Here is an 11,506-nt window from a genome sequence, read left to right on the forward strand (position 1 = left end):
AACGTTATGCTATCATCGTAAAGCTGTTTGCCCAAGGTTAGACGTTGTGGTTTGTGTTAGCCCAGCTGGGTTCCATTGCATGCCCCTCAAGGTAGGAACGGGATTCTCTTTTTAATTTGCACTAAGCAGTAACTTACTGCGAATAATATCACTGATGACTTGGCGACAATCGCTTTTTTTTGATTGTCAAGCCAAACGCTTTTCCCCAGCTTGGCGCAGCTGGTTCTAGCACTGCAAAATCCACAAAAGGGGCGGCCTTTGCTGGTACGTGTGTTTTTCCAACAACATGTGGAGCATGAACCTGCCACCACGATGGGGTTTCGCCTCTCTTGCAGGGGCATATTTTTGGTGTTAACGTCACTTTCGTGGGCTGTTTTTAAGAAATAAAAAAAAGACTTTTGCCAGGATTTCGTCTTTTATTTTCTCTTGCTGGCAACAGTCTTTTTATTGTTTCTATTTACCCTGGGCTTCGTTGCAAAAACATGTTTTTTTATTACAATTTTTCTTTTTTTTGAAAAAGAAAAGTTTTTGCTTTTTTGATATAAATTCTCGCCATGGCCCTTAGAATCTTTGCGGACGTTGGGAATGTAAAAAATTGTGCCTCAATGTTCCCCAAGACAGTTTCGGCTTGTCAACTTGTGGCGCAAGAGGCGAAGACTCGAGCTATGAAAAAATTGAACGAGATATACTCCTGCCCGGATGCCTCACGTACGTTTGCTAACACCGCCGAGTTGGCTGATATTGCGGCTGCTGAATTTGATATATCGACAAGTTTGCTATCCGTTGCCATGAGTGTGTTGCCAGACGAATCAACCCGGGAGGAAGCGAACAAGCAAATTGTGGAGCTCAAGTCATTTGAAATTGATAATTTCCAGTCTAACAAGCGTCTTTTTGAGGCTCTTAAGACGGTTTCTTTGAGCCCTGGGTACAAGGAGGAATACATCAACGGCTCGAAGAACAAGGAGTATTCTTACTGGCTTGAGGAAGAACTTCGGGATTACCGACGAAAGGGGATGGAATTACCAGAAGACAAGTTTAACGAGGTCGTGGCTCTACAAAAAGAGCTATCGGCGTTGTGCACAACATTTTCTCGGAATATCAGTGAGGACAAAAGCCAGGTTCTGGTTTCGGCTGAGGAGCTAAAGGGCGTGCCAGAGAATGTCATCAATGGCTTAAAAAAGACCGATGATGGGATGTACATTTTAAAGATGGACTATCCAACATTCTTTGGTGTGATGAAAAATTGTGAGGTGGCTGCGACTCGTAAGGCCATGGCCCGAGCAGCAGCCAACAAAGCCTATCCCATGAACGGAGCTGTCCTGAAAGAGATGATCGCAAAACGGCAAAAGTTGGCGGAGCTCCTTGGATTCCCTTCGTACAGCTATCTTAACTTGGATGACAAGATGGCAAAGTCTCCCGATATCGCTCGGAGTTTTGTGGATGATCTTATTCCTCGTCTCCAGAAAAAGTGGAAGTCCGAACTGGAGATGATAAAAAAGCATTTGCATGAGAGCTGTGTTCTAACAGAAGAGGGGCTTCTACAGGAGTATGATGTATCGTTTATGATGAATCAAATCAAAAAGAACCAACTCAACGTCAGCGAAACAGAAATTCAGGAGTATTTTCCTCTTGATGTGACGGTAAAGGGCCTGTTTGACATTTATCAGGCCTTTTTCGACCTAACTTTTACGCGTATTGATAACGGCTCGGAGCTTTGGGACAAGGATGCCTTCACTCTTCATGTGGCGGAGAGGGCAACTGGGAGAACATTGGGGCACGTGATTTTGGATCTCTTTCCACGTGATGGCAAGTATTCGCATGCCTGCTGCCATTCAGTGGTTCCCCCTGTTCTGTTGGAGGGTGCCGAAGACGAATTCTCACCAGCTTTGGCTGTAGTCATTGCCAACTTCCCTGCTCCATCAGGAGATCAGCCGGCACTGTTCCTCCACGATGATGTGACGACTTTCTTCCATGAGTTTGGTCACGCTATTCATGGACTCATGGGACGCAGTCGAATGGCTACTTTTGCGGGAACAAATGTCAAGTGGGACTTTGTTGAATTGCCTTCGCAGATGTTGGAAGAATGGGTTTGGGAACCTGAAATACTTCGAAAGATATCGTCCCATTATAAAACCAAAAACAAGTTGCCAAGCAAGCTCGCCGAGGCCAAGGTTAAATCCCGAAATGCATTCAGTGGACGGGATGCTTTGCGCCAACTGGAGTTTGCCACCTACTCACTGGAAATCTTTGGCGCACCGTTCGCAAATGCGAAGGATCCAAGTAACTTGGATACCACCAAGCTGATGATTGATATCCGAACACGCATAACCCCTGAAATCAAATGTGAGAGTGGTACGCACTTTGAATGTGGTTTTGGCCACCTCACTGGTTATGGTGCTGGTTACTACGGCTACATGTGGTCTAAGGTGTTTGCCCTCGACGTTTATGATTACATCAAAAGCCGAAGCGGTCTTTTGGACCCCAATCTTGGGAGACGTTATGTGACAGAAATCATTGGTGTTGGGGGTGGTCGGGACCCCAGTGATATGCTGAAGAAGTTCTTGGGACGAGAGCCTAACAACAACGCGTTCTTGAAAAATCTCGGTGTCTAGGCCAAAATTGATAGCGGGAAAGAGACATATTTGTCTTTTTTTTCTTACTCCGTTCTGTTGTGCTACAGCGCCCGTGTTGTTTTCTTTTTTTTGTTTTTTCCTTCTGCAGCGCATTCATTTTTTTTTGATTTTGCTCTTTCCGTGACTAATTATCACATTGCGTAGTAGCTTGTCATCTACGGATTTTTTTAGCTTTTTACCATCTTGGCCATTTTTTTTTGTTTGGCTTCTGATAATTTCTTCTGAGATTGTAAGGCTGTGGAATGCCAGTGGATTGGTCTTCATCTTCCTCGGATGAAGACCTTCGAACGGCACTTCGGCGCAACGCCAGAGTAAGAGAGGGCGAAGAAAGGGCCCTCCCCACTTCCATTTCTCTTAGTACAGTTTACAATGGTGAGACAGTAGATGTGAGGTGTGGTACCATTTACTGCCCTCTAAGGAAGCGGTATTTTCACATACGCTCAGTTAAGCAGAACGCGGCGGCATTTTTTGGTGATGGGAATCTGCGGAGGTGCCAGCGTCGCTACTTATCTCCGTCGTCTGTGGAGCTGTTGGATGCTTCGCATGGGGAGGAAGTTACGGATGAGTGCAGAAGAGTCACCCTCGCAGAGTGTGACGATAAAGGGTTTTATCTCTTTGGTGGAATCAAGGGATCTCCCAGTTGTACTCCTAAATCAACTGCAACCCCACCTATGCTGCAAGATTTTAGGTTCTTTCGCATTGCGATGGAATCTCGATTTAGGGACATTCTCATGTCTCCCATGCAATTACGTGATGAGAACAACACATGGAAGCATCTTTCGTACCAAATACCACCTGGTGCCGCCGTTGCGAGTTTACCAGACGGCCGTTTTGTTTTTGGTGATTTAAACTCTCAACCACGTTTGTGTGTTGTTCAAAATGATATGGTGCAGACGCACCAGTTGGAAGTCTCACGTGACGGCGGGTGCATGGTTGGAATGCATTTCATTAGCCACCATGCCGTGGTTATTGTGAGGAGAAAGCGTCTTGAACATTTGACTTGGGATCCCGATGAACCATCAGCTCCCAGGGCGTGGAGTTTTTCTCCCTTGAGTGATGAACACTCGTGCTCGTGCTTGAGCTCATCATTTGGAGAGCAGATGGAGCCATTTGTTGTGTTGGGTTCGGGGCGTCGTCTCTTATATGCTGTTATAAACAACGACAGGCCTCCTCAACTGAAACGTTTGCGCACATTTCACACAACACCTGTTTTGTCGGTGGACACATATTCCGCAGGTCCCCTTGCGAACCAAGGTGTGCTGTGTGGCATGCAAAACGGCACCATTCAATTTCAGCCGTTGCAGGTTTCGGAAACCCGCCGCCCCTTCAATTCTATTGTGAGGCACAAATCATGCGTATCCTACGTTCGCTGCGTGCAAAATACTTTTAATTTTGTTTCAGTTGCGAGTGATGGAGGTGTAAAGTTATGGGATTTGCGATATATGAGTGCAAAGGAGCCAGTGACAGAACTGAAGACAGGTACGACTCGCAGTCCATTCTTTGGAGCACAGGCTACCTTCGCGGATGACATTCTGTGTGTCACGACTTCTGATGGACGCATTTGTTGCCTCAATACGAGGAAGTGGCTAATCCTTGGGCAGTACCGACGAGCTGACGGAGGTGAAGGACGTTTGCATCTGCTGCGAAGCTCTTTTGGGTACCAAATTCTGGACACCAGCAGCCACAGTACGATGTCACTTGCCTTACACGTTGTATACTCTAGATGCCTGTGGGAGAGAGATGTGCTTCTTCTCCTTTCTTTGTCTCTGCGTGTGTGAGTTTGTGTTTCTACCACCACAGTAGGTTTCCCTTGCCTTTTTCTTTTCCCTTTTTTTTGCCCCTTTCTTTGCTGTTTTTTTTTCCTCACATTGCGCTGGGGTGTCTGTTTTTATTTTTTCCTAGGCTTTCCACGAAAGGAGAGAAAATAGCACGTCATGGGGTTGTGCGGCTCCGTTGGCAATGGTTTACCTCAACCAGGGAGAGCCCCTCTGGGGGCGGGCGTCCCACCCTACGGTAGGCCCGATAGGCGCCGCTGGAGGCAGCCGGGGTTCGACATGCCCTTTGCCGGCTACGATCCCGACACCGCTTTGTATTCCACGGGTAGCCGCGCCAAAGCTGTCCCCAGGCGGTCAGTCTCAATAGCGGTGTTGCAAAAGGTCATAGCTGATCGGGAGAGCCAGAAAAATGGCGGCAATGACGATCCCTTCTCGCTAAGCTACTCCTCAAAGCCCCCAGCACAGGACAAGAAGCGGGCGAGTGTTGCGGCGCGGACACGGCGAATGAGCGGCATCATGAATGAGTTTAGCTCACAAATGGACAATCTCTTGTCGCGAGTAGAGGATGAAGATGTGGAGACGTACCTGCGGCGTGCCTTTTCACTACTAGACGTTCATTGTACAGAAATGGTTTCCCAGGAAGACCTATTGAAAGGGCTGGGAAAACTTCGTTCTGAAGAGTCCATACGCACTATGTTTGCAGCAGCGGATGGAAACAAGGATGGATACCTGGATTGGGAGGAGTTTTCAAAGTTCTTCCGGTACCTGAAGGGAAGTGACTGTGTACTTGCCGATAGCGCAGATCTGGACTCCGCACTCGAGAAATACATGACGAATACATCTCCCCAACCGAGCCCTTCTCGTCACCGTCTATATGATGTCAAGGTTGTAAATTTGCCGAGCCAATCTGGCCGTATCAAATGTGTTGCGATGTCACTAGATCTTGATCTCTATGCTGTGACTCATCGAAATGATTGCACCGTTCATCTGTATACATCGGCGGGTGTGGAGGTGCGCCAATTGACGGGGCATTCAGATTCTCTTCTAGGTATTGCTTTTTCGCCGGACAAGAAGTATATCGCCACAGCATCGCGCGATTGGACAATGATACTGTGGGACTCAACCGCTGGCCAGCTGGTTCAATGCGTCCAGCATGAGGGTGTGGTGACGGCCGTGGCCTTCTCGTATAATGGAAAGCTGCTGTACACGGGTTGCCAGGACAACAGAATACGCAAGCTTACTGTCCCGAAAGGCAGGATGAGGGCCGTTCTCAAGGATTTACCAAATAGACAGAGTGGTGTTATTGTGTCATTAGCCTCACAGCACACCAAAAATGAGTGGGTGGTGCTTTCTCGAAGCTGTGACAAGAATGCTTATGTAGTGGACGCGCAGCAGCTCTCCACATTCAGGCTGTTGGGCGGGCATGATGGTATTGTATGGCACACACGGTACAATCCTGATGACACCTTCATCTTAACGTGCTGCGAAAAGAAGTTGAATGTTTGGAATGCCGAATCGTTCACCATTTTTTCCGCTTTCGATAGCAAATCATTATGCGCTGGAGTAGGCGGTGCTCTTTGCACGGCAGCTGTGTATTTTCCCGTGGAGTTTGACAATTTGCTCATGGTTTTCACCTCGCGCAGACAGTTTTACGTCCTTAACGTAGACACAAGAGAGATTCTCTTGGATTTCACCCTGCGGGCTCCGGTGTACGCAGCGGCGTGTGACTTCTCTGGGTATGGACTTGTCTGTGGTGACGACTATGGAAACGTTTATAACATAAAAGTGGTGTAGCAAAGAAACGTGAAGCAAAATACAAAAGGATGAAGGCGGTTTTGAAAATATGTAATAAACGTGAGTATGGACGAGAGAGTGAGGGAGGGAGAGAGAGAGAGAGAGAGAGAGAGAGAGAAAGAGCGCGAGGCAGAAGGAAAGGAAATAAACTGAGCTTGTTCACGATGTATAGTGAATGAGACACCTTTGACTCTTGCTCAATGGAGTTACCTTTTACCCCCTATGCACCCTCCCCCCTGACGTTGCTCTGTTGGACGTGGGGGGCAAAAAATAAATGACCTCGTTGCTGACGCGTCGGCGGACCTTCGTGCGAATCACGGCGGCTGTTTTTGCGCGGTACTCTTTTGTTTTTATGTTTCCTCCTTTGACTTGTTTACGCTTGCTTTTGCTCTTTGGCTGTGGCCCTCCCTTTGCTTGGACCCGGGCCCTGGACGTCTGCACAATGGCAGGCGGGTGTGCGAGTGCGGGGCCGTTGGCGTGAGATGTACACTATGCACTCTGTGAGTGGGTATGCTGGGCCGTGTGAATATCTTTATATCTCTCTGCGTGCGTCTTGTTGGTGGTGGTCGTGGTGAATGCGGTAAGCAAGCACATGGCCGTCAGCGGATCGTGAAAGGTTTGCCGAGAAGGCGAAAATCAACAGGCTGCACCTCGAGCCACCTCAGCCCCGAAAAAAAAGAGAAAATGAAAAGGAAGAACAGAGAAGAAAAAAGTGATCAATATGGGGAAAAAGATGCATGTATCCATATATATCCATATATATATATATATATATGGATATATGGATGCTTATGTTTAGGTGGTGCCTGCACCTTTCAATGAGGGGCGTGTATCGCGGCGTTTCTTATTCGTTATTGCTCTCTTGTCTCTCTTCGCGTCTCTTGTGTGATGCTGAGAGAAACCCACGACTAAGCCATTGTGCCTGCATTGTGCCTGAACGCATGCAGTCGTGTTTTTTTGTTTTCTGCCCAGACAGCAATCATTGCCCATTTCTTTCCCTCTCTTATTGTGGGTTCGATTTGGCTACTCCCCGCACGCGGCAGCAAGAAGCCCCCCCCAGAAACAAAATCCGTAGTAAAGGAATTTATACACAGTACACAGCCATATCTCCGTTGTGATGTTTCGCATTCATTTCAGACTTGCTCCCAAGAGCGTTCGCACCTTCTCACAGCCCGTCCCGCTGCGGCCGGTGACCTTCACCGAAGACGCTATCTTCCGACAGAAGTCGCTGTGGTGGTTGCTGCGTGCCCTTTTCGTGCTGCGGGTGTGCCGTATTGAGTATCTCTCAAAGAACTCCGTGATGCTGATGAAACGCGCGGAGTCAATTGTCGGGCCGTTCCTCGCGTACAATACGGTGGTGAAGGCGACCGTTTTTAGCCACTTCTGCGCCGGCGAGGACGAGCGCGAGCTTAAGTACACCGTCAGGGCACTTGAGCAGCAGGGCATCGGTTCCGTCCTTGACTACGCTGCAGAGGCGGACGCGGAGGGCTTCGCGCCAGCGCCCGGCCAGGAGGTGGCACCCGACCTCTCCATGGCGAGTCTCGTCGAGAACACTTCGGTGACGTACTTCCCGCACGAGCGCCTCTACGATGAGAACATGAAGCTGTACGTCATGTGCGTTATGCACGCGTCGCTTAACCAACCAGTTAACGGGGTTGGCCTCGCGGCGGTGAAGGTAACAGGCATGTGTGACCCGCAGCTGCTCGCCCGTGTGTCGGCCATCCTCCACTCTGTGCACCTGAACTGGGTGCAGTATTTTGCCTGTGAGCAGGCACCACCGATCGAGGAGTGCCGGGTCGTGATGGGGGCGCAAGAGAAGCACCAGCGCTACCTCACCTGGGATCAGGTGCGCAGGGGCTTTACAACGCTGGGCTCCGAATGCATATACACTGAGGAAGAGGTGAACGCCGTTATAAAGGCGCTCGACCCCACCAACGAGGGAAGAGTGGACTACTACACCTTCAAGAAGGTTGTGACGCAGGCCGTTCTTGCCGTAGATCCGACGCCACTGCAGAAACTCATCACGGCGAAGCTCCCGCTTCTCACGGATGAGGAGCGGGAATTGTGGCGGGCGCTTCAAAACCGCCTGTCAGTGATCGTGCGAACTGCAAAGGACTTGCACGTTCGCGTTCTGTTCGATGCCGAACAAACGTTTTACCAGCTTGCCATTGATAGCATTGTGCTGCAGTTTCAGCGCCAGTTCAACGTGGAGGAGCCGATTGTGTACGGCACATACCAGTGCTACCTGACGTACGCCGAGGACCGCATCTTCAACGACCTGACCCGCGCCGAACAGGAAGGATGGGTCTGGGGCGGGAAGATTGTGCGCGGGGCATACATGCATCAGGAACGACAGACGGCCTCCAAGTACCGATACACAAGCCCTGTGTGGCCGACGTACGAGGACACCAACAAGTGCTATCAGGCGTGTGCGGCGCGCATCTTGAAGGAGTTCGTCCGCCAACCCAATAAGCCGTTTGAGGTGCTGTTTGGCACACACAACAAGACATCTATTGAGGAGATATCCACCAGCGTCCTGAACCTTCCGCCGGTGAAGGGTGTCGCCGTGTTCGCGCAGCTGTACGGCATGGCAGACCACCTGACAATACCACTGAAAAACGCCGGGTTCCGCGTGTTCAAGTATGTTCCTTACGGTCCCGTGAAGGAGACCATCCATTACTTGGGCAGGCGGGCCATGGAGAACGCTTCTATCCTCACTGGAGGGGGCACAGAGGAGGTGCAGCTGATGAAAAAGGAGTTGCGCCGACGTGTGTTTTGGTTCACAAAGTCGTGAAGAGCAGCGTCTAACTTTTATCATGTCTGCTCACTTACCTCCTCCCCTTTATTTTATACTCGTGCGGTTTGACCGCAATCACGACAGCCCTTACAAGAGAGACAAAACTCACTGAAAGTTGATAATCCCGTCCTGGCGTGATTACGCAGGGAATTGGGGCGAAACGAACAAAAACACACATACACAAAAAATATATACGAAGAAAGAGCGCAGACTTGCGCAGAAAACGCGGTGACGTTCGTGCAGTCCGAGTGACGCCGAAGCGTTCCCACCCAATGAAAGCGAAATCAGGAGCAACAAAAAAGACAAGACGAAAGAATTTCCTCATCTTCCTCCTCCTACTCTTCTTCCTCCCCCTTCTTCTGGTCAGGCATGTATGATGCTGGGGGTGATGTAGTGACTGTGGCCAACGGTGTTACGTCCATAGTTTTACGGCACTTTGTGCTTTTGTTTCGTTGCTGCACTTCCCTTTTTTCCGTTCCGTCTTGTGCACCACCCCGCATAGAAGATTTCGAGATGAAGAGCAACTGCGTCAAACGAGTCCTGTCCCCACTAAAGGGAAGTACGCCACATCCGGTGAATGCGACAGCGGCGAAGTCACCGACAAGTGAGGCCCCAGTAAAGCAGAAAAATTATAAGGACTTTATCAACCGGACAATATTCACTATTGCAATGGCTTATATATTCCTTGGACTGATTTCATTAGGTGTTGAAGTGGTCATCCCTTTTGTCATTGCTATTTTTTGTATGATGTTCAGCGAGATCACCAGAATTAACCAGAGGGTGCGGAAGGATCGGCAACTTCCATCGGTGATGATATTAAAGGTGTGGTTTTTCGGAACCACCACATTTCTTGTTGTGACAAACAGCGTTCGTGAGGCCCTGGTAGCCACGTACCCGTCTCTCTCAACGTACTACAGTAACATTGGCATGATTGCATTTGGTCTCCTCATGACTGGTATCGTGGGCTTTGTGCTAAGCCTAAGAAAGGGCATGTACCGCTACCAGTTCATTCAGTTTACATGGATAGTGATGACCTTGATGTTCATTGTTATTCAGGGTGGTATGCAGTTGAAGAACATGATGCGAGGAATGATTTGGTTTCTCCTTCCGGTGAGCTGCGTCGTGAACAATGATATTTGGGCATACGTGTTCGGCAAACTCTTCGGAAAAACGAAGCTGCTGGCGCTTTCTCCAAAGAAGACACTAGAGGGATTTCTGGGGGCCTTCCTCTTTACAATGATATGGGCCTTCTGGTTCGCCGGCTTTCTCAGTTACTTCCCACAGTTGTACTGCCCAAAGGTTGACTTCCACTCGCCGATGCGATGTGAGAAGAACCCCTTGTTTGTGCAGCGCTCCGTGCCTTTACCGTCGTTTGTCCAGAAACTGACGGGATCCTATGTGACTACCATCCAGTCCTCAAAAGCACAACAACACGCGCTGGTGCTCGCCGCATTCGCATCGCTCGTGGCTCCCTTTGGTGGCTTTTTTGCCAGCGGTCTGAAGCGCGCGTTTAAGCTTAAGGACTTTGGTGATCTTATCCCTGGTCACGGCGGCATCACAGACCGCATGGACTGCCAGGGTATGATGGGGTTCTTTACATATGTGTATTTGAAAAGCTACGTGTATTCGGATTTCAAGTGCCCATCGCCACATGATCTGAATAGTTGTGCTCTACAGTTGGGTGATATGGAGAAACGTAAACTCATACAACTATTGACGGAGTCGTTTTCAAGTGATTCATAAAGGCGACTTGCCAGCAGGAGAAGAAAAAAAAGATTGAGTTCTTATTTTTCTGGTAGCTAACGGCATGGGAGCTCATACATGTATTTTGCTATTTTTGTTTGCAGTGGCTCTATTCATCCTCAAGCTGAGGCGTGTTTCATATGTCATTCCCACTTTTATGTCTTTAATTTCCAATAGAATTGCCGATTAGCCATGGCGGACGTAGCAGCAGCAGCAGCACCAGCACCAGCGAAGAAGGATAAGAAGGCCCCACAGGAGGAGGTGGTGGCTCAGCAGGCAGACCAGGCCCAGGTCGGTCTGATCATCAAGGTACTCGGCCGCACGGGGTCCCGTGGTAACGTGACGCAGGTCCGTGTCCGCCTCATGGCGGAGGAGGGCTCTCCTGACGCGAACCGCACTATTGTGCGCAACGTAAAGGGACCGTGCAAGGAGGGCGATATGCTGTCACTGATGGAGACGGAGCGTGAGGCCCGCCGTCTGCGTTGAGGTTTTTTCGGCACTTCTTTTTTCCTTTGTTTTTTTTTTTCATTCTTCATACACTTCTATGACTGCTGTTTGCAGTACTGTGCCACCGTTTGCTTTGGTGGGGAATGCAATGTTTTCTGTTTGACATTGGACTCATCTGGCTTCTCCCCCACCCCGTTCCTGCACTGTGTATAGCTTTGTAACCATGGCAGACGTAGCAGCAGCAGCAGCACCAGCACCAGCGAAGAAGGACAAGAAGGCCCCACAGGAGGAGGTGGTGGCTCAGCAGGCAGACCAGG

General features: G+C 49.5%; 6 protein-coding genes across 6 annotated transcripts; all 6 read left to right on the forward strand.

The window, feature by feature from the left end:
* Positions 1-554: 554 nt before the first annotated feature.
* On the forward strand, positions 555-2,612 carry DQ04_03931000 (putative thimet oligopeptidase, putative,metallo-peptidase, clan MA(E), family M3; the record flags this gene model as incomplete). The annotated part of the gene is made up of 1 exon (XM_009313205.1): positions 555-2,612. The coding sequence occupies one exon, from the start codon at positions 555-557 to the stop codon at positions 2,610-2,612; it is 2,058 nt and encodes a 685-aa protein (XP_009311480.1).
* Positions 2,613-2,875: 263 nt separating this feature from the next.
* Positions 2,876-4,411, forward strand: DQ04_03931010 (hypothetical protein; the record flags this gene model as incomplete). The annotated part of the gene is made up of 1 exon (XM_009313206.1): positions 2,876-4,411. One exon carries the CDS (start codon positions 2,876-2,878, stop codon positions 4,409-4,411), a length of 1,536 nt encoding a protein of 511 aa, XP_009311481.1.
* A 156-nt stretch (positions 4,412-4,567) lies between these two features.
* Positions 4,568-6,202, forward strand: DQ04_03931020 (hypothetical protein; the record flags this gene model as incomplete). The annotated part of the gene is made up of 1 exon (XM_009313207.1): positions 4,568-6,202. One exon carries the CDS (start codon positions 4,568-4,570, stop codon positions 6,200-6,202), a length of 1,635 nt encoding a protein of 544 aa, XP_009311482.1.
* Positions 6,203-7,319: 1,117 nt separating this feature from the next.
* On the forward strand, positions 7,320-8,996 carry DQ04_03931030 (proline oxidase; the record flags this gene model as incomplete). Its single annotated transcript, XM_009313208.1, has 1 exon — positions 7,320-8,996. One exon carries the CDS (start codon positions 7,320-7,322, stop codon positions 8,994-8,996), a length of 1,677 nt encoding a protein of 558 aa, XP_009311483.1.
* A 516-nt stretch (positions 8,997-9,512) lies between these two features.
* Positions 9,513-10,742, forward strand: DQ04_03931040 (putative CDP-diacylglycerol synthetase; the record flags this gene model as incomplete). Its single annotated transcript, XM_009313209.1, has 1 exon — positions 9,513-10,742. One exon carries the CDS (start codon positions 9,513-9,515, stop codon positions 10,740-10,742), a length of 1,230 nt encoding a protein of 409 aa, XP_009311484.1.
* Positions 10,743-10,934: 192 nt separating this feature from the next.
* DQ04_03931050 (40S ribosomal protein S33) lies at positions 10,935-11,228 on the forward strand (the record flags this gene model as incomplete). Its single annotated transcript, XM_009313210.1, has 1 exon — positions 10,935-11,228. One exon carries the CDS (start codon positions 10,935-10,937, stop codon positions 11,226-11,228), a length of 294 nt encoding a protein of 97 aa, XP_009311485.1.
* Positions 11,229-11,506: the final 278 nt, after the last annotated feature.

Source organism: Trypanosoma grayi (genome assembly GCF_000691245.1).
Source record: "Trypanosoma grayi strain ANR4 Tgr_393_V1, whole genome shotgun sequence".
Taxonomy (NCBI): domain Eukaryota; phylum Euglenozoa; class Kinetoplastea; order Trypanosomatida; family Trypanosomatidae; genus Trypanosoma; species Trypanosoma grayi.